The sequence below is a fragment of the Sceloporus undulatus genome, chromosome 2 (assembly GCF_019175285.1).
Source record: "Sceloporus undulatus isolate JIND9_A2432 ecotype Alabama chromosome 2, SceUnd_v1.1, whole genome shotgun sequence".
Lineage (NCBI taxonomy): Eukaryota > Metazoa > Chordata > Lepidosauria > Squamata > Phrynosomatidae > Sceloporus > Sceloporus undulatus.
The window spans coordinates 191069574-191091840 of record NC_056523.1 but is presented as its reverse complement, the minus strand read 5'-3'; the positions used below and the strand labels follow the sequence as shown (position 1 = coordinate 191091840).

The window sequence follows — 22267 nt, the reverse complement described above, 5'->3', positions numbered from 1 at the left end:
GGTCTTCCCACTTTTATCTTAACAACCACCCTATGAGCTAGGATACAGTGAGAGATAGTGACTGGCCCAAGGTAACCCTATGAGCTTCATGGGTGGGGATATGAACCTGGGGATGTATCTACACTGTAGAAATAAAGCAGTTTGACACCACTTGAACTGCCATGATTCAATGCTACAGAATTCTGAGATTTATAGCCTTGTGAGATATTTAGCCTTCCCTGTCAGAGTGTTCTGGTGCCACCACAAACTACAAATCCCGTAATTCTATAGCACTGAGCCATTCAAGTTAAAGTGGTATCAAACTGTTTTATTTTTACAGTGTGGCAGCAGTCTGAATCGCCACACTCCTAGCTCAACACTCTTGGGAATTATGGAGCCCTCAAGCTCCCAGCATACTTCACCGTTGTCTATGCTAGCTAGGGCTGATGAGACTTGCAGTCCTGACAACTTCTGGAGGGTCATATGATTCACACCCGGCTCCAACTACTATATCATGCTTAGAGATGTGAAGGCCCATGGAAAAATTAGGGAAAAAAACATTTTTGTTTGTGTTTTTCCTGAATCATGCTAAAATAAAATATTCCATAACTGAAGTTCTTCCTTTTTTCATTTTGCTCTTGTTCTTGTTTTCCATTCCCCCCCCCCAAAAAAAAAATCAGGGGAGAAATGGGGGGAAAACAAGAAAAAAATGAAAAAAAGGGAGAAAATCAATTATGGAATATTTTATTTTAGCATGATTCAGGAAAAACATGGACAATCCCACCCCCCTACTTTTCCACGGGCCTTCACATTCCCTTACTGCCCCTTTTAATACTTACCCTCAATTTTTTACTCTCTGTCTTGAATCTTATTTGCTAGCTCAGCCCAAGAAACATTGCTGCCTGAGGCAAAGCAATAAGTAGTTGCCACACACACAAACACACCCACACCCACACACCACTTTGTCTTGGCATATCACACCCTATGCTGGACAACTTATTTTAGTCACCACCTAAAGCAGAAAATAATTCATATTCTTCTCCCTGGCAGTAAAAAAATATAATTATCCTGGCCATGACCCCAGATCAAAGTAATGCTCTGCACATGCAGCTCCGTGCCCTTCCTTTCCCCAAGGCAGCTCGCAGGCATCGGAGCACTGCCATGGCGATTCACTGGTGGGGAGACATGACCAGGCATCACCCACTCTGGCTGCAGTCATACAGCCAGGGAGAAGAGAAGCAAAGGGCCCATTCATACTACATACACTGGTATGATCCCACATCAATTGGCATTATTCCATCCTATGGGTGCCTGGGATCTGTAGTTTGTTCGGAGATGCCAAAGGACCTCCCTGACTGAGTATTCAATATGTTTGGCCCTAAAGTGCCAGTTGCAGGATCCCACAGGACAGAACCAGAGGAGTTAAAGTGGAACCATAGTGCTGTAATTCTGTCCCGTGAATAGTCCCAAGGTTGTTGTCCCGTTTTCAGCTAACAGGATTTCACCCATAGAGCTGTTCCAGGCTGATACTTTCTCGTCTGCTCCATGGATGGCTCTGTTTAGACAAGAGCACTCCTGACTTCAGTGGTGTCACTGGGTAGGTGCAGGGGGTGTAGATGTCACAAGGTGACGCCATACAGGAGGACTCCCTGCTAGGGTCTCCTCCTGCTGCGACACCTCTTGTGGATTCACCACAGCTTGGCTCCTTTCCCAGGAAGGGATCCAAGGCAGTGGTCAGGGCTGCAGAAGGGGAAGCATGACCATTTGGCTTTGTTGCTCATCTGGCTTCCTACCAGGTTAGGGAGCTCACCTGGTGTCGAAGCCATGAGGGCCAAGCCAGTGGCATCACCAGGCTTGGTGACACCTGGTCCAAGGAGGTGTAGCAGTGGCCTGCCCCCCCCTTGCTGCTCCCCTGATGGCTTCAGCCCCAGCATAGCTCTTTCCTTGGTGAGGAATCCAGGCAGTCAACAAAGGCATGAGGGGCGTGCTTGCCCCTCCACTACTGCCTTGGCTCCCACCCCAGTGAAGCCACGAGGATGCATGCAGTCCTCTGCCACAGCAGAAGCAAGACCCCAGCAGCTTGTCACCCCTCGTGTATGGTGTCACCTGGTGTGGTCTGAACTTCCCGCACCCTTCCAGTGGCCACTGCCACTGCCCTCCCCAATAGCACCCCCCTACACCAAGGTCACCAAGCTTGGTAATGCCACTGCCCTGCTTCATGGTAACACCCTCCTTGGACTACAGGGCAACATCTTGCAGTCCCTTCAACAGCATAGGCAACCTCAGTCCTTGCTTGTTGATGGCGAGAATATTTTCAAGGGTCTCAAAGAGGGAACCATTTGCAGCATTCTGAGGTAACCTGCCCCAGCGTGTGTCAGGGTACACCTTCCATCATACCTATCAAAACAATGGCTGTACTGTCTACGGATGATGGGAATTGTAGACCAACGTACAATACTTAGACGTTGTTCAGGATGGGCTGCTCTGTGAACTGTGAAGGGATCCAGACAGCTTCTCTCTGATGAATATAAATAAATAAAATATTTCTGAATAGCAAAGGTGTATACATAATGCTTTTGGGTATTATGGTAGTGCATACCAGGAACCAGAGCTTGGAGAAGTCACTTATTGGACTGCAACTCTCAGAATCCCCCAACCAGCAGAGCTGATGAAATTTTTCAAAAGCTCTGCCTCATCTGCAAACAAAACAGAGAGTCAGTTTCCTGCAAATTGATCAAAACATTTAAGTGTGAGTGGGATGGCAGCTGTACAAGCCTGGCCTTAACCTGATAGAGGAGCAGGAATCATTTAGTCTTCAAGATATTGTTTGGCTACAAGTCGTATCAGCACCCTAGTCAGCATAGCCAATTATGAGGAACATTGGGAGCTGTGCTCCAGCAATGACTGGCATCCTATTAGGAAGCAATGTCATCATAAACTCATTTACAATTACAGTACAAGCCATCTTGGCATAATGGTTTGAACTCTGAAAGTCACTGTATTAATACTTAATATTACGTGGAAGCTTGCCACTCTGAAACATATTTCTCTGCAAAAATGCTACTTGTGTCCAACGGGCCTTTTAAAGGGCTTTATAGGGAGACAAGTGACCAGAGAGAGCTGAAGAAGAAAGGCAAAAACAGGGATGTTTCTAGCCAGACCAGCAGGGGGCAGCTTCATATGCTTTCACCAAACCAGCTCCTGGCTTTCCTAGAATCCCTTTCATTTGTTCTGCTGCCTCATAGCCAATGATGGTAGTGTAGAGAGAGAAATATTTAAGCATTGTTGTTTTTGTTAACTACAATCAAGTCGATTTATGACAACTCTATAAATGAGAGTAACTTGTACTGTAACCTGCCATCAGAACTAAGTACAGAGAAACAGAATTGTTCCCAGCCAACAAAAGGGCCAGGCAATGCTGCATACTATTACCCTATTTATTCCACCTGTATGCAGCAACTATCAAGCAAGGATTATCCAAGCGGTCGTATTCCCTGTCACCATGTAAGGGTGTGACAGCTGGACAGTGAAGAAGGAGGATAAGAAGAAAGTCCACTCATTTGAGATGGGATGCTGGAGAAGAGTGCTGAGAATACTATGGATAGCCGAGAAGGCAAACAAATGGGTTCTTGAACAGATCAAGCCTAAACTCTCCCTGGAAGCCAAGATGACTGATTCGAGGCTATTGTATTTTGGCCACATCATGAGAAGGCATGAATTATTAGAAAAGACAATAATGCTAGGAAAGGTAGAAGGCAGCAGAAAGAGAGGGAGACCACATGCCAGATGGCTGGAGTCAGTAAGAGCGGCCATGGGCCTGAATCTGCAGGACCTGAGCAGAGCTGTGGAGGACAGGGGGGCTTGGAGATGTCTCACCCACAGGATCACCATGATTCGGGGTCGACTTAGGGCAGTCAACAACAGCAACAACAATGAATGAGAGACTTTCAAGTCACCCTGTGATCAAGGCAGTCAAGGCACAGGACCTCAGGTTTGGGGCCATGGCTTTCTTAATTCCACTTTAACTGCTGTAGCACAATGCTAGGGAATGCTGGTATTTGTAGTTTTGTGAGATATTTAGCCTTTTTGGTCAGATAGCTCTTTGAAAATTCTCTGTGAAAACAAACTATAAACTCAGGACTCCATAGCATGGTGCCATGGCAGTTAAAGGCATGCCAAACTGCATTAGTTCTGCAGTGTGGCAGCAGCCTGAGTCCATCCATCTGTCATTCATTCTTCCTCTTTTCCTACTGCCTTCTGATTTACCAAGCATCATTGTCTTTTGTACTGAGTCATCTCTTTTCATGAGATCAGCCAAACTTCAACAGTCTGAGTTTGATCATCTTAACATCTAGGGAAAGTTCAGGCTTGATTTGCTTTAGGACCCATGTATTTGTCTTTATAGCAGTCCACAGTAAACGTAGAATATCGAATTAGTTGATTTTCTTCCTATTAGCTTTCTTCACTGTCTAGCTTTCACAGAGAAACAAGAAATACAATGTCCATGCAAGTCTATAAAGCAGAGTCTGGCAATCTGTGGCATTCCAAATGTAGCTGGACTGCAACTTCCATCACCCTAGCCAGCCAGCATGACCAGTGGTGAGGGATGCAGTCCAAGAACATCTGAAAGGCCATAAGTTATCCACCCTGCTTTAAAGCATTCCATACATTGCCTCGGTCATCTTGACAGCAGCCCCCAAAAGCAAGCTACTGTTATTACAGGAGAGGCTGAGAAAGACCCACTACCCAGTGATGGCGAACTATGGCATGTGTACCAGAGGTGGCACTCAGAGCACTCTCTGTGGGCACATGTGCTGTCTGTCGCCCTAGCACAGAGTTTGCCAGAGTTTGTTACTAGAAAGCCAGAGGGACATGGCACTTTGCAATAAATACGTGGGTTTTGGGTTGCAGTTTGGGCACTCAGCCTCTAAAAGGTTCACCATCACTGCACTAGCCTAAGGTCAGCTAGTGAATTTGTGGCTAGTCCTGGGCCACTTGAAGCACAGATGTCTTGAGTCATAAGGCTCTTCGTAGCCATTACAGGACTCCTGTACCTTGAATAGCTATGTAGAACAAGGAATCCCAACAGGTGTAGCTTGCATGGAGAACATGCACCTGCTGAAGTTCTCTCTTTTATACAGCTCTTAAGGCTGCAGCATCCCAGCCTTTTCTACTCATATGATGCAGTTACACTCCTCCCAGCCTATTGGTCAGCAGTGCAATGCCACACCAGGGGGGAAGATGGGCAAACAACACCTTCTTGCCTTAGGCTCAGCTATTCCACCCGGTGCAGTCCTTCCCCACTGCCTCCTTGCTTAAATCTACTGTCAATCCAGGACATAACTGAAAGTAGGGTTCAGAAGGGCCCAGATTTAGAGCTAATTTGTATTGCAAAACCAAGGCTCTGTTTTTTATTACATAAAATGAGAAGTAAGAAGGGTGCCACTGAGCATTGTGTTGGGTACCTTGACCCATGTTCACTACCATTGGGACTCATGATTAACCACTCATCAACCCTGCGGCAGAGTGTTGGACTACAACTCTGGAGACCAGGGTTCAATTCTCAGCTCAGCCATGAAATCCACTGAGTGACCATGGGAGAGTCGCACTCTCACAGCCTCAGAGGAAGGCAATGGCAAACCACCTCTGAACAAATCTTGTCCAAAAAAACCCATTAGGGTCTCCATAAATTGGAAACAACTTGAAGACATACAACAATAACAACCCTGCCACATGCTAGGATTAGGAGGGAAAAGGTCAACATTCAGAGGAGGCATAGGAAGTTTGAATTGCTGGACTCATGCAGCTAGATATAATGGGCATCATAGTCCAACAGCGTTTGGAGAGTCGCAAATTTCTTGCCCCTTTTTGAGCTGCAGCATCATCCAAGTATATTAAATCCAAGTATATTAAATGTTAGCTCTTCTACCAGTATTCTCTAGCAGCCCCATGTTCTTTCCGATGAGGAAGTCCTAGAGTGGGGTTTGCAGGAGCAGAAATGAGAAATTTCAAAATTGTGCAGAAATGAGAAATTTCAAAACTGGTCTCAGGAAGTTTGGGTGGAGCTGATGTTGCTTCTGCAAAGCAGTTGGTCTGCAGCAGCTGTGCTGAATCATGGACATCTGGGGACTGAGTTGGATAGGCAAGGAGCTACATTGCCTTTTGTGTACCAGTTGATCAGCCAGCAGAGGGCAGCTTTAGCTACATATTCTCAAGATCACACGTGATCTTACATGGTCCAGGATCCCTTAACTAGTTGCAGTCCAAAAAAAAGAGTACAGTAATGCTTTTGCTCTTATGGAGGTATATGCAGGCATACCTCAGCTAATAAAGTAGATGTTTTTCCTGGGCATGACTTTAGCAGAAACGTTGGTGCCAGACACAAAAACAGCATGGAAAGAATAGGGATAGGTTCCTGCCCCACAAAAAAAGAAAAATAATTCAACCTTTTCCCAGCAAACTTTTTGTTCAAAATTAACTGTATGCACAAGTGAAATGCAGCATAAGGAATAAAAAGAAAGAAAATTTGAATTTTCTAGATACCACTTGAAAGTTTCTTCAAAAATGCACCCAGAGGCTGGTGGATGTACAAATCAGAGGCTTTGTGAACTGTGGTATAGTGTATTTGTGTTTTTTGGGGTGGGGTGAGACGGAATGGAAGTGCAAAAAGTACATTGATCACTACTTTATTATCACACAATGGATGGATAGCTGTGTTGGCTCAAATCCTTGCTGTGTTAATAGATTTATTGAGCCAACTCAATATCTAGACTTGCACTAAAAGCTGTGCAAATGTTTAAGACTTCGGGAACTTTTCTCAGTCAAGATGTTAGGGAATAAAAACAGGTTGAGGCCCTTTGCAAATCAACTGTTCAATGATGAGTTGGCAATGCATGGCGATTGATCAAAAATAAAACCTTTGTCCCTGTTCAAGCTACAGGAGATGGAGCTGAACCATTTGATGAACTGTGTAATTGACAAAAAAAAAAAATCATTTGCCCTTTTTTCAAAGTACAGGAGATGGAGCTGAACCATTTTATGAACTATATTTCAGTTCTTTTGCTTGAGAAAGGACACTTTAAGTCAGGCTGCTGCCACATAGCAGTAATAAAGCTGTTTGACACCACTTCAACTTGCATGGCTCAGTGCTATGAAATTCTGGGATATGTAGTTTGGTGTGGCACCAGAGCTCTTTGCCAAGAGATCACTTGAAGGTACAACACAACAAAACATGATAAGACTGGCCTCAGGGTGGTCCTGCAGCAGAGAAGGAAAGGGAGGGTGAGGAAAAAGCGGACTGGCCAGGACAATATCAGCTAGGTAGAAATGCACGCACAGACTTTCCATTGCCTACAGGCAAGGTTTTTCAGTTTTTTATTTCTTGCATAGGCGCAGGGCTGGGCTGGGTGTGGAAGTCGGAGGGGAGGGGAAGGAAGGTGACGAGGGCAAGGAGGAAGCTCCCATTCAGAGGGGCCTCATTGTGCAGGAATTTGGGAGACATGCGCCTACTGGCCCAGCAGTGTTCCTCTGGCGCCTAGTTCCAGGCACTTGTGGTGGAGGGTGAGGGACACCCTAATTGCCCTTAGCCCACCTCACGCACTCCTGAGGCCCCTCACCCCCTTGTTCAGAGCTGCATCCCCATTCTCAGCCCCCTTCCCCTGTTGGGGGTAATGTCGCTTTCTTTCCTCCAGAGCTGGGTGCCTTGCGACTGAGGCTGCATCCGTCTCGTGCCACAACAAACTACCATCCTCAGAATCCCACAGCATTGAACCAAGGCAGTTAAAGTGGTGTGAAACTGGATTCTTTCTGCAATGCGGATGCAGCCTGAGAGCACACACACATGCATACATTTGCACTCATCGCGGCCAAAGGTACTTTGCTTCTTTGCATGCCAAACTGTGGCACACCTCAAGGGGTGCATCTACATTGTAGAAACAAAGCAGTTTGGCACCACTTTAATTGCAGTGGCTCTGTCCTACAGAATCCTGGGATTTGTAGTTTTGTGAGGCACCAGCACTCTCTGGCAGAAGAGGCTCAAGCCCCTGTAAAACCACGAATCCGAGGATTCCATAGGATGGAGATGCAGCACTTAATGTGGTATCAAAGTGAGTTATTTCTTCAGTGTAGATGCACCAAGATTTCTTCCAAGGTTGCCATCTTGGAAGACATTTTGGGTGCATCTATACTGTGGGAATAATGCACTTTGATACCACTTCAAATACTGCAGCTCCATCCTATAGGCACAAGCAGGCAGTTGATGGGAGTTGTGTGCCTTCAAGTCATTTCCAATTTATGGAGACCTGAAGGCGAACCTATTATGGGAGTTTTCTTGACATGTTTCTTCAGAGGTGGTTTGCCATTGCTTGGTTCTGAGGCTGAGAGAATGTGACTCACCCAAGGGGGGTTTCAAGGCCCAGTGCGGATCCTGCTCCAACATCAAACCACTACACCACACTGGCTCTCAAATTGGATGGGAGACTACAGTCCAAAACACACTGCAGAAACAATCCAGTATGAGACCACTTTAACCACCCTGGTTCAGTGCTAGGGAATCCTGGGAATTGTAGTTTATTGTGGCACCAGAGCTCTCTGACATAGAAGGATAAGTGCCTCACAAAACTACAGTCCCCAGAATTCCCTAACCCTAAGCCAGGGCAGTTACAACACTCTCAAGACAGATTATTTCTGCAGTGTGTTTTGGATCTACAGCTCCATTCTTCCCCATCCTTGTTTGCCCTGGCCAAAAAGTGCTGGGAGTTGTAGTCCAATAAGAGGGCCACAAAGTGCCTTGTTTTAGAGGGGCGGGTGGTGGCTTCAACCCTACATGAGTGGCGATATAAGTAAGAAGAGAAAGAATGCCCAGGGAGTGATGGGGGAAGTTTTGCCTCCTCCATTCATTCCCCAATGTGACTCCATACCTCACACCCTCTGAAGAATCGGGGCTGTGCAGAGGAGGGGAAGCAATGGCAGGAATAGTGTCTGGCCCGCGTGAGTCAGCTTGTCTGGCTCAGGCTGGAATTCCCAGACTCTTTCTGTCTCTCTCTCACTCTCTTTCTCTCATACACACACACCATCTCTCCATGGCTCAATCCATCTCTCTCATAGCTCTCTATGGCTCTCCAAAGGCTTAGCTCCACTCCCCCTCAACACCCATAGAAGAGTTCAGAATCCCACAGTCTCTTAGGCCTCTGGAGTGCAATTCTGTGTTGTGTGCCTTCAAGTCATTTCCGATTTATGGCAGCTCTCTCATGGGGTTTCTTTGGCAATAATTGTTCTGAGGGGGTTTGCCATTGCCTTCCCCTAAGGCTGAGAGAGTGCGATTTGCCCACAGTCACCCAGTGGGTTTCCATGGCTGAGCAGGAAATCAAACCTTGTCTCAAAATGGATGTCATTGGTATTTTGAAGTTAAAATCTGTCCATGTTTCAGAAGAATTTAATTCAAATATTGAACATTACATACATTAAGATTCACTAAAAGACGTTGTTGTTGTGTCCCTTCAAGTCATTTCTGACTTATGGCAACACTAAGGCGACCCTATCAAGATTTATTTGGGGGGGGGGAGGTTCCATTGCTTTCCTGAGGCTGAGAAAGTGTGACTCGCCCAAGGTCACCCAGTGGGTTTCATAGCCTAGCTGGGAATCAAACCCCGGTCTCCAGAGTCATAGTCCAACACTCAAAGCAATACACCACACTGGCTCTCCCTGCTGGCTTTTTCTTTTTTGGGCAGGGTTGGAATTTTATGCCTCTCCATGTTGTTGAACTGCAGATCCCAGCAGATCTAGCTAGAGCGGCCAATACGAAAGGATGCTGAAAGTTCCAGTTAGCAACCACACAATTCCCACACCACTTTCGGTGGATGATTACCAAAGTGTTTTGTGCTATGTGCCTTCAAGGCAATACTGACTGATGACTACTACCATATCCCAGGGTTTTCTTGGCAAGAGTTATTCCAAAGAGGCTTGCTGTTGCTTTCCTTTGAGGCGCACCTTCAGTTTGCCTGTCAATTTACAATAACCCCATGAATTTCATAGGGTTTTGTTAGGTAAGGAATACTCAGAGGTGGTTTTGCTCTGAAATATGTCCTATTGGCAGTCTCCCATCCAGGTACTAACCAGGGCTGACCCTGCCTAGTTTTCAAGATCAGATGGGCTCTGGTGTCTTTAAGGTATTTAGAGTGTTTTGCAAAAAAGTACATCCTGCCTTGAGTCCAGTGGGAATTCCTCTCAAGTTAGCCTGCTTTCCGTCTTCTCTCCAGGAATGCTAACCAGCTCAAGAGGCATGAAAAGGCGGAAGTAAAGGGGAGAGGGGGGAAAAGAGGGGGCAGGGGGAGAAATGTGGCAGCACCTTTAAGACTAACTCATTTTTATTTTTGCATGACCTTTGGTGGATATAAACCTTCAGGTGCAGTACAAAGTGATCATAAATGTTCAGATATAATAATAATAATAATAATAATAATAATACTAAATCCATACTAATAATGCCCAGGAGCCATAGGAGTGGTATAGTATTTGAGTCCAGGGTTCAATTCCTACTTGGCCATGAAACCCACTGGGTGACCTTGGGCAAGCCACACTCTCTCAGCCTCAAAGGATGGCAATGGCAAATCTTGCCAAGAAAATCCTATGATATTCGCTTTAGGGTTGCCATACCTAGGAAATTACTTGAAGGCGCACAGTTTACATAGTTGTGGGAGTGGGATGGGATGTAATAGGATCCAAAAAAAATGCAAATCATTACCTTCAAGAGGCAGCAGCTTGGAGGTACCACCAATGTGAATTTCACTCTTGCTGTGATGGTGGTGATGGCAGCCAAGGTGGGGTGTTGTTTATAGTGCACAAGATGGAGTATTCATTTCGCTTCTGGCTGGGTGCTCATCAATTGCATTCTGGTTTCCTCCCCTAGCTCCTGCTACTTGTGAGGTCTGGGTGTGCTGTGGAGGAGAGTGTCTCCAAACCTTTCCTCACCATGAAAAAGCCTTTTTGTTGTTTGTTTCTTTGTTTCCAGGTCGGTCACTGGGGTGGCTGGGTGGTAAACGGAGGACATTGCCCCCTCACAAAAATAATTGATTTTGCCATTTTATGTAAAGGACACCATTTTATTATGTCATTGTATTTAATGGGACTTCTGCATTGACGGATTTTGGTATCTGCGGAGAGGGGGAGTCCTGGAACCAAACCCCAGCAGATACCAAGGGCCCACTGTATTATTAAACTCTGCTCAAGTATTTAAAAATACAGTTTAGGCAGCCAAAGAAAAAGGGCAGGCAGAATTCCTCATGGGAAGCTAGCAGAGTAAATACAAGAGCTGCAAGCCTGCACCATTTTCCACATCTCCTCTTTGCAAAGCTACAAATTTGGGGAATGAAGGAAAATTTCGTTGGAGGGAGCAAAATTCGTATGGTGTGTGTGTGTGTGTAGCTGTAACCCTGCCCCGGGTGACCAAACACCCTTCTTTTCCCTGATATGTCCTAAATTTCAACCTTTCCAGGAGAAATTCTAAAAGGTCATCCATTTTGAACATGGCTAAGAAACACATTGGATAACCACATTTGCTGTTGCCCTTTCAGAAATCTGTCTACTTGGCAGCTTATTGCAAATAGTAAATATCAACAATCTAAGGTCCAAAACATACTGCAGAAATAATCCAGTTTGAGACCATTTGAACTGCCCTGGCTCAGTGCCAGGGAATTCTGGGAACTGTAGTTTATTGTGGCACTAGAGTTCTTTGACAGAGACTAGATGTCTCATAAAACTACAATTCCCAGAATTCCATAGCATTGAGCCAGAGCGGTCCAAGTGGTCTTGAACTGGATTTTTTTCTGCAGTGTGTTTTGGATCTAAGATGCAGAGGACACCATACAATTTGTGGGAAACAAATTGGGGACCGCAGTCAAGAAATCAGAAGAAGACTAAGAATGGGGAGGGCAGCTATGAAAGAACTAGAAATCCTGAAGAGCAAACATATAAAGTTTAGCAAGTCAGAATCATACAAGCCATTGTATTCTCTATTATCATGTATGGATATGAGAGGTGGACAGTTAAGAAAGCAAATAGGAAGAAACAACTGATTTGAGATGTGGTGCTGGAGAAGAGTGCAGAGGATATCATGGACATCCAAAAAGAAAAGTAAATGGGTTGCACAACAGATCAAGTTGGAAACCTCCCTGGAAGCCAAAACTGTGGTGTTTATCACACGGGAGGAATTTGTCTTAATTTTGAATGAAAAGAAAGTGGGGCCAGAACTCATTCACATGAATTCGCTAGTTCAGTGACTTTATGTGAATTTGAATTGCATTCGAACTGACTTCCCATTGCCTGAAAATAGCTTGCCATTGCCCAAAATTGCGTGTGGTAGTCTATCACGCAATAACATGAAACCCCATGATTGCATTCGGACTGACTTCCCATTGCCCGAAATTGCATGTAGTAGTCTATCACGCAATAACATTAAACCCTATGATTGTGTTCAGATTGCCATTGGATTATACTTCCAATTCCCCTTGTCTGATAAACTCCTGAGGCTGTCCTACTTTGGTCACATTATGAGAAGGGAGGACTCATTGGAAAAAAAACAATAATGCTAGGAAAAGTGGAGGGAAGTAAAAAGGGGACTCTACTAAAGAATGTGAGTTTACAAAAGCTAAGCAGAGCAGTGGAGGACAGGCGGTCTTGGAGATATCCACTGGATCGCCATGAGTTAACAAAAAACAAAGTAAATTGAATTCAAAGATATAGCTGTGTTACTTTGTAGAATCAGTACCGTATATTCTTGAGTACAAGTTGAGGTCAGATTTTGGAGTCAAAATTATGTACTCTGCCATGACCCACCGTGCTCTTTCTCCTCCTCCACAACTCAGCTCTCTCCATGGAGGACAGCTGGGCTGAAGGGGAGGTTTGAGGGGTGAAATTCCAGCTTTCTCCTCCTCCTCCTCAGCTCAGCTGTCCCCTATTGACCCGTCAATAAGTCTGTCTTGTTTTTTGGGTCAAGTTTTGTGTACAAAATTTCTCAACTTATAGTTTATATACAGTAAGTAGGGGGATCTTGCAGCACCTTTGAGACAAATTGAAAGAAAAAGGTTGGCAGCATGAGCTTTCGCAGACTTAAGTCTACTTCCTCAGATCCATTTGGACCAAATGCATCTGAGGAAGCAGACTTTTAAGTCTATGAAAGCTCATGCTGCCAACCTCTTTCTGTCAGTATGTAGCGAGATCTTGCTGAGACTAACTAAAGACAGAAGCTGGAAGTAGACTGAAGTCTACGAAAGCTCATGGCTTTCTCAAAGTAGTCTCAGAGGCGCTGCAAGATCTCTCTCTGTACTGATTCCACAGACTAACAGGGCTATATCTTTGAATTCTTTCTTTTCAGTGAGTCTCAAAAGGTGCTGCAAGGACAAAGCCAATAGTAAAGGCAGGCTTCTTAGCCATGCTCAGATTGGGCACCCTCCTGGACCGGAGGCTGGAATGGAGGATGCGTCCTGGAAAAGGAGGAAATCTGGGCACCTGGCCTCGTTTTCACAGTGCCTGGTCCAGGTGTGGTGGCTACAACACCTTTGCAGCCTTTGTGTTCCCAGGATTGCTTGAGTTTTCTATTGGATCTATTGATCCTAATAGCTGGTGTTGATGATTGCTTGGCTGACCTCTCTCCTCTGTGGTCCTCCTCCTTCTCCCTTGCAGGGCCCTGTGCCTTTAACCAGTGGTCCAGCCCAGCCAGCCTTTTGGGATCCCACCCATCGCAGTTATAATGAGCTCCTCCCAAGCAAGGCTCCACCAAGCAGCTGCAGGAGCTGGAGGCAGAGGAGCACCAGGAGGAGGAGGCCTGAGCAACAACCCCGAGGAAGCTGCAGAGATGCCTGCCACCGAGAAGGACCTGGCAGAGGATGCCCCCTGGAAGAAGATCCAGCAGAACACCTTCACTCGCTGGTGCAACGAGCACCTGAAGTGCGTCAACAAGCGGATCGCCAACCTGCAGACGGACCTGGGCGACGGGCTGCGGCTGATCGCCCTCCTGGAGGTCCTCAGCCAGAAGAAGATGGGGCGCAAGTACAACGCCAGGCCCACCTTCCGACAGATGCAGCTGGAGAACGTCTCCGTGGCCCTCGAGTTCCTCGAGAGGGAGAGCATCAAGCTCGTCTCCATCGGTGGGTCCTCCTCCTCCTCCGGGGAGGAAAGAGGGAGGGGTGGGGGAGCATAGCAGGGCTTTAGCTTTGATTATATTATGTACTTCTATGGAAGGGGGGGGGCTTTTTGTTTTGGGGGGGGGGCCCCCCCCCCGAAATGGGGGGTGAGGGGCAAAGGATTTGGTGGTGGTTTTGTGCCTCCAAAAGTCATTATTTTGACTTAGGGTTTTCTTGGCAAGGCTGGGGAGGAAGAGGAGGGATGGTTGCTTTCTTTCTTATGTTCCTATCTTCCTTTCTATCTTTTTATTTTTATCTTTAGGCCTATCTTCCTATCTATCTGTTTACCTTTCTTTTTATCTTTTTTCTATCTTTTATCTTTCTATCTATATCTGTTTACCTTTTTGTCTTTCTTTTTGTCTTTCTTTTTATCTCTTTCTTTTTGTCTTTCTTTCTTTCATTCTTTCTTTCTTTCTTTCGCTTTCTTTGAAGGGGGACTTTTTAATGGGATGAAATAGGGGATGGGGGTCCCTCGAAATGGAAGCTGAGGTGGGAAAGGCTTTGATGGTTGTTTTGTGCCTCCAAGTCATTTCTTTCGACTTGGGGTTCTATTGGCAAGGTTGAAGAGGGATGGGTTGATTTCTTTCTTTTCTTTTCTTTTCTTCCTTTCTTTCTTTGGAGGGGGCTCTTTTTAATGGGATGAAATAGAGGGTGAAGAGGAAAAGGGGAGGTGGGAAGTCTTGTTTTTGTGCCTCCAAGTCATTCTTTTGACTTGGGGTTTTCTTGGCAAGGATGAGAAGGAAGAGGAGGGATGGGTTGATCTCTCTTTCTTTCTTTCTCTTTCTTTCTTTGGAGGAGGGACTTTTTATGGTACCAAATAAGGGGTGGGGATCCCCAGAAATGGAGGTTGAGGTGGAAAAGGGGGGAGGTTGGAAAGCCTTGGTTGTTGTTGGGTGCCTCCAAGCCACTGATTTCTTTTGACTTAGGGTTTCCTTGGCAAGGTTGGTTCAGACTCAGAGGAAGGTCTGCCTTTGCCAGCCGCCTCTGAGGCTGAGAGAGTGTGACTTGCCCAAAGTTTCTCCCAGTGGGTTTTGTTGTTGTTGTTTTTTAAATGCTGAAACCCTGGACTCCAGAGACAAACCCCTTCCCAATAATATGGCAAAGGCCTGCCTCCCCTCCTTCTCTCTGAAGAAAACTCCAGGAGAGGGTCGCCTTGAAGGCCCCGACCCAAATAGCAGTCCCAGCCCAGGAGGGAGGAGAAGGCGCCCTAAAATGGAGGACCCTCAGGGAGCAACGCTCCAGACACTCCCAAGAAAGTAGCCCTGCTGCTCCTCATGGAGGACTATTGTGGAACCCCCTCAGGGACAGAAGGCGGGAAAAGGAGGGCACGTCCGGGGAAAGGAGGACGCAGTGTGCTTTGGAGGAGGATCCTCAGCTCCTGGCTGGGGTCGGGAAGGGCTTTTTCCTCTCCATGGTGGCCTGGGACGAGCCTCAGCCCTGAGAGTCGAAAAAGGGGCCTTAGAAGGGTGTTTTTCGGTGGGGCGGCCCATAGAGGCGGCTGGGCGGGGCGGATGCAAGCTTTTGTGTCTGCAAGACCCAAAAAAAGGCCCCATAGTCTCCCCTTTCGCCACCCTCCATCCCTTTGCTTTTGGCGCTGCTGCTTCCCAGGGTGACCAGAGGGTCCTCCTTTTCCCGGACACGGTCCTCCATCCCCTCGCCCCTAGTCTTGTCCAGGAGGCATTCAACACGCCCTCCATTTTCAGCCTTGACTGAGAAGCATGCAGTTTTAAAAAACACACATTTCTCTTATTGTTTTGTGAACTTTTCTTGGTCCATCTTGCCCCCTCCTCCATTTTTCTGGAAGGTCCTCCATTTTGCAGGGGTCAGCTCCCCCTCCTCAAACATTTTCTCTCCAGCTTCATCTCTTTTTTCTTTTCTCCTTTCCTTTCTGGGGTTGGCTCCCCCTTTTCACACTCTCTCAGCCTCAGAGGATGGCAATGGCAAGCCCCCTTTGAAGAAACTTGCCAAGAAAACCCCAGGGATAGGTTCGCCGCCTTAAGGTCACCATAAGTTGGGGACAACTTGAAGGCACACAACAACAGCAGCAACAACAACCCCAAATTTCACAGGCTCTCCCTTGGGGTTTCCCAGTTGTGCCCCCAAAACTCCCACCCACTAACTGGAGACCCTCATAGAGAGATCTTGTAGCCCCTTTGAGACTAACAAAGAACGAAATTGGTAGCATGAGCTTTCATAGACTTAGGCCTACTTCCTCAGATGCATTGGAGACCTTCATAGTCCTGCTAAAGCCAAGTCCCCTCATATTTCTTTTCTCCTTAGCCTCTTCTCTTCTCCCTTCTCTTCCACACAGAAGTGGGCCTCTTGCCCAAATTTTGAGCAGAAGCGGCCACAAACTTGTGGCCACGAGGGAGGGAGGAGTGGGGAAGAGATGTGGTTCAGCCACTGGCTTTCTGGCCTGTGCCATTTAAGCCATGTCTCCCATTCCTTATCAACCACTCAGAAATTCTAGCCTTTATGTTCTGGGGGCCCTGTGTGGATGCAGAGCATTGTGGCTGTGTGCCTTCAAGTCGTTTCCAACTTACTGCAACCCTAAGGGGGAATCCTATCGAGGAATTTTCTTGGCAGGTTTCTTTTGGAGGCTTGCCATTGCCATCCTCTGAGGCTGAGAGAGTGGGACTTGCCCCAAGCTGTCACCAGATGGCCAAGCTGGGATTTGAACCCTGGTCTTCAAAGTCCTACTCCAATGCTCAAACCACTTCACATGAAGAGCATGTCTGTCCTCATTGCTCTGGATACTTCTCCTTGACTGTTTCCAAGAGGGTGGTCATCCCTAGTTGGTGTTAGACTGCAGCTCCCATACCAGTCCTTGACTGAGGAGGATTGGAGCTGTAGTTTGGAGACACGGTTTCTTCTTCCCCTACTCTTAAGCTTGTAGAGGTTATTCGGTGGGGGAAACGAAAAGACCCATTATACCCCCTTTGACCAGCATAGCCATGTTTCCTGGAGGATTGTGGGAGTTACAGTACCAAAAATGACATTTCCCAAGCTTGCCTTTTGGTGAAAGCGAGAAAGCTGCAGCTCAAAATGGATCTTCAGCTATTTATTTATTGCATTTCATTTGTTTGTCACCTTTCTCTCAGTAGGGACCCGAGGTGGCTCACAGATAAAAACATTTAAAATCTCAGTAAATTTCAAAACAATTAAAATCATCTACATACAATATAAAAACCACATAAAAATTGAGTGATCCAGCCTGTAGGAAGGCCTTCCAGAAGATGTTGGACTGCAGTTCCCATTATTTTTACCCAAGGATCGATAATGGGAGATGCAAGCAGGCAACACCTGGAGCACCATATCTTCTCCATCCCAGCAATACAAATCCTTACGTTTCCTCCACCTTTCTATGGTAGCCAGCAGCCTTGTATATTTGTCTTGGAAGTACCTAAGGAGAAACGACAGGTCTAAATTTTTAGCTGCTTGCATTCCAGGTGTGCTAAAGTTTTTACACAAGATAGACAGAAAAATCCCTCCCATGGTTTCTAAAACAGCCTTTGCCAACTTGGCACCATTGAAGTGTATTGGATTGTTATTTTCATCATACCCAACTGCATGGCTATTGACTGAGTGGCTGGGGATGGTAGGCTTTGTGGGCCAGCACAGAGCACATGGTTGGGAAAGGCTGCAGTCTTAAGAGGAGGAGTGCGTCCCATAGGAATGCAGCATTAACCTGCAAGTGGTCTGTCTCTTGCATGGCCTGATGGTGGAAGGGAAACTGAGGCGGGATACAAACCGCCGCTTTGCGGTGGTCTGCCGCCGCCGCCGGTTAGTCCACGGGGGAGCCGGAGCCTCCACACGGCGCGGCTCCCGTGCAGACAGAAAAAGAAGCTCCAAAATGGAGCTTCTTTTGGAGTCGCATTTGCGACGTAGCGAGGCGGCAGGGGCGCACTCGCTACGTCACAAAGGACGCGACACGTACGGACACTCAGCGTCCGATACGCAAAGATGGCACCGGCCATGTAGAAGGGCCGGCGCCATCTTGTACGGACAGAGTCCGTATTAGGCCCAGGGGCGTCTAGAAGAGACACCCCTTTTTTAAAATGGGACGTCCTCCGGACGTCCCAAATGCCAGTCTAGAAAGCCTCTGAGACTGTAGCCTGGGTATGACTAGAGCTACACTGTGTAGCCATGGGAGCTTTCCTTTATTGTATTTCAAATCCCAGAAACCCTCAGTCAGAATGGTCAACAGCTGTGCCGACTAGGAAATTCTGGGAATTAAAACAGTGAGAACCAGCATGGCATAATGGTTTGAAAGCTGGACTCTGGAAACTAGGGTTCGATTCCTAGCTCAGCCATGTAAACCCACTGGGTGATCTTGGGCAAGTCACATGCTCTCCGCTTCAGAGAAGGGCAAAGGCAAACCTCTGGACAAATCTTGTCAAGAAAACCCCATGATAGGTTTGCCTTAGGGTCACTATAAGTCGGAAATGACTTGAAGGCACACAGTCCTCCCAAAATTTCCAAGTTCAGTTGTGGTGGATGCACCTGGGTGTTCTCACTGGATCTCTTAAACAGACAAACTGTTTATTTGCATGAGCTGCCTATGCTGTTTTGTGGTGTCTCATCCAGATTACTGGTCCTGTCCTTGCCTGCTCACCTTCAGCATCCTCAGTGTGGGGCCACAGATACCTTATTCTGAGGATGACTTGGCACATAGTGCCCCTCCTGTGCTTGTAGAGTTTTCCTCTGTGTAAATGAGCAGGCATTATCCTTACAGTCCCAGAAGAGAGCAGATGAGATGGAGCTATCCACATCACCCATAGAACAATACAGAAGGGAGTCTAGCCCAGCAGCAGGCAAACTGTGGCCATGCAGATGTGGTTGGACTGCAGCTCCCAGTATCCACACCATTAATTATGTTATGGGAGTTGTACTCCAGCACTTTGCCTATCCTGGTCGTCTAGGGGAAGGACAGAGAAAGTATGGCCTTCCAGATGGTGCAGGCAGGGGCTGATATGAGTGGGAGGCCCATATGTTTTCTTAATCCCTCAACTACTGCCTAAACTAGAATAAAAGAAAGGCACCAAGATGACCTCTGAGAGCTTGGGAAATCCACCATGGCCATTTGCTGTCTCCTGACTCATAGCACCAGTCTCAACACTCATAGATGCAGTTTGAGTACTGTACACACCCTTTCATAGTTGAGACGAGACGTTGTGACTATATATGGGATGCATAGATACATTGTGGGGAGGTCTTTGATCAGCTAGACTAGTGATGGGTAACTTTCCCCCCCAGAATCCCTTTTTCATGGCTATGCTTGCTTAGAGTTACTGTGATATTTAGGCTCTTAGACCTCTGAAGGGTCACAATTATGCACCCCTGTACTAGGCTCTAGGCTGCACAGCTTCTATCTCTGCAGGATAGATGCAGCCAACCAGAGTGTTGATCAACCTCCTGCAGGTTGTATGTGAGAAACGCATCTATAAGGTTGCAATATTAGTATCTGAGGATAGATTGTACAGTCTCTGCTATGTTTCAAGATCAGGGAAACCCTTTACATGCTCGTGGTCTGCATGGCTAAGGATAAACAAGAGGCTTTTTTGTAATGCATATTTAGATAATAAACTTGGATGCTAACTGCCTTGAAATCCAAATTACATTGCTCGTTATAAAGGGGCATGGAAGTAGCAAGTTAAAGCATGAACAACCTGTAGTCCACCAAGTATTACGGGATACTAAGGTTCCCATCAGCCTTAGCTAGCAACATGTGGATCTGGTCTGCATAGCTTTTGTCCCTATGTTGAATGTAGCCCACCGGAGTGTTTATGAACGTTCTATAGGATAGTAGGAGCAACAGTCCAGCAACTTCCAGGGGGCCACACTTTCCCCCACTCCTAAACTAGCTCCTTGTGTTGCAAAAGATTTTGAGTTCTCAGCTTGCTCACAAATGGCTAGCTGGCAATGGTTGGTAAAACCAGACTTTCCTTTCTGCAAAATTTGCTAAACTTGAGTGCCCTGTCCAATGTAGATGGATTACCCACAAACACTCTGTACTCAGCTCAGTGGGCTCCATGGCATAGGGGATTCATTGAGAAGGCAATCTGGACTATGGGCTGATGCAATGCTCTGGTCAGGAGCACCAGATTGAAAGAGATTTGGGATTGAGAAAGAGGAATCCTCCTAGCAAAATGGTGTCCTTCCTCTTTGCAGTTTTTGGGTACAGAAGCTTTCCTGACCTGCTGAGTCAAAGAAGATAACAAGAAGAGAGGAATCTAGCCTTTTTTTCTTTTTTAACTGTTTCAGGCTGTGAGTCACTGGGCCTCAGACACTGACTCAGACCAGACCAGGCCTGGCAGCTGATGCCAAGAAGTGCATCACTTCACCCCAAAGCCATGGTTGAGGGATAGGTTGACCAAGGCTGTCTCCACGATGTGGGTCTGCATGCATGTGAAAGTAACCAGTGTTGCAAACAAGCAGTGAATGAGAATGGAAGAGGGTTTCCCTCATTCTCGCCTTGTTAAGATGTTAGCTTGGCTGCCTTGTTGCTTCCTCTGCCGCCTCCTTTGGAGTTTTGGATGGGTTGGGAAGGCCAATCCCTCTTTTTTTCCCTTCCTCAGGGCAGCAGGATGTAGGGGGGGAGGGGGGGGGGGGGGGGAGGCTGATCCTCCTTGCATATGGAGGGGACTGTTCTGTCCTCTCTCCCCTCCCCTTGGAAGGAGGATCCTGTTAAATGGAAGAGCCTCCTGCCTGCTTGCCTGCCTGCCGGCCACTCCATATAAGGCTAAAAAATGCTGGAGTGGGGCTGGGTGGCTGGGTGGGCGGTGCACTACTAGTTTGGGGAGGCGTCTGGGATGGCTTGCCTTCTTTTCTTCTCCCATCCCAAACCCCCACCCCAGCTAGCCCCAGGAAAAGAAGTGGTGAGAGAGAAGCACAGAGTGCTTCACCTTGCCCAAAGGCCTCCTGCATCTCCTAAAACAACTGTTGCATATATGCCTCTTATGTTCCTTGCCCATGTGCATGCATGAGAGTTGATAAGATTCTCATCCAGGCTCTTCCAGCATCCTCTGGGCAGGATGTGTTGCCTGGGTTTTGCTTCCCTGGGTGGCCTGGTACTGGTCAGCCTCACCTGCCACTCCCTTTGGGTGGTGCTGGCCTCTGGGTATAGATGCCTCTCGTGTGTCCCGTGCCCTCTTTGGGATAATGCTTATTTGGCTGTTCAGCTCATTCAGCTCCAATAGTGCTGAGTGCTCCTCTCTAGCTTCCTAACTGAGAAGGAGGAGGCAGGGCCCCGAAGGCCATTTGTTCAGTGGCAGCAGTGTGCGTATGTGTGTTTAAGGGGGCAAAATTCAAACAGTGGGATCCCCTGCTGATCCAGAACAGTGAGAGTTGCAAAACATGGTGCTAACTGCAGGCTTTCCCCTTAACTAGGTGCCCTCCAGCTGTGTTGGGCTGCAGTCAGCTAACTTAGTCTGTGGTTGTTCTGGAGGGGTATGATGGGAATTGCAGTCCGGTAACATCAGGAGAATGCCAGATTGTTGGGAGACTGGTTTGCTCGTGCTACTTGGAGGGGGTCCCTTCAAATGCAAATGCATTTAACTCCATGTCTGTATTCATAAGCAAATGCAATTAACCCTGTGTCTGTATACATAAGCAGATGCATGCACACTAAGAAGTTTTTGGTCAGGCAGTGGGAAACATGTGTCTTTTCCAGATGTTGTCAGAGTGCCAGTCCTAGATTTATTTATTTATTTAGATGTCTTGGCCAGCATAGCCAATGGTGAGGGAGTGGGATGATTGGAAAGCCAACCACATCTGGAGGCTCAGCATGTTCCTCTCCTTTCCTCTGCAGAACTGTTCCTCAAACCAGATTTCTCTGGATCTGTTTGGCTACAACTCTTCATCCCTGGCCAGTATGTCCATGGATGCATGATGTTGTGGTCAACAGCTATGGAAGGCTCTGGGTTAGGAAAGGCTGCTCAAAAAGCTTCTGTATACATTGAGGTTATTGAAAGGCAAACAGCATTTAAGGCTAGGTGGGCCTTTTCTAGAGGAAATTACAAAACGTTGGCACTACAGATTGGAAGGCATTATCCTTTGTGGTTGCTTGCCTCACTGCTGAGGCCATGGAACTGTGGAGCCAGGCCTCAACT

The 22267-nt window shown here is 46.9% G+C and overlaps 1 protein-coding gene across 4 annotated transcripts in view; it reads left to right on the top strand.

Annotated features, from left to right (window-relative positions):
- FLNA (filamin A) overlaps positions 1-22267 on the top strand; it is a 107080-nt gene that overhangs the window by 7037 nt on the left and 77776 nt on the right. For all 4 annotated transcript variants that reach the window (XM_042449006.1, XM_042449003.1, XM_042449004.1 and 1 more), the window contains exon 3: positions 13657-14120. In XM_042449006.1, the coding sequence (XP_042304940.1) occupies positions 13724-14120 (397 nt within the window). In that variant the 5' untranslated portion in view covers positions 13657-13723. The remainder of the gene's footprint in view (positions 1-13656; positions 14121-22267) is intronic.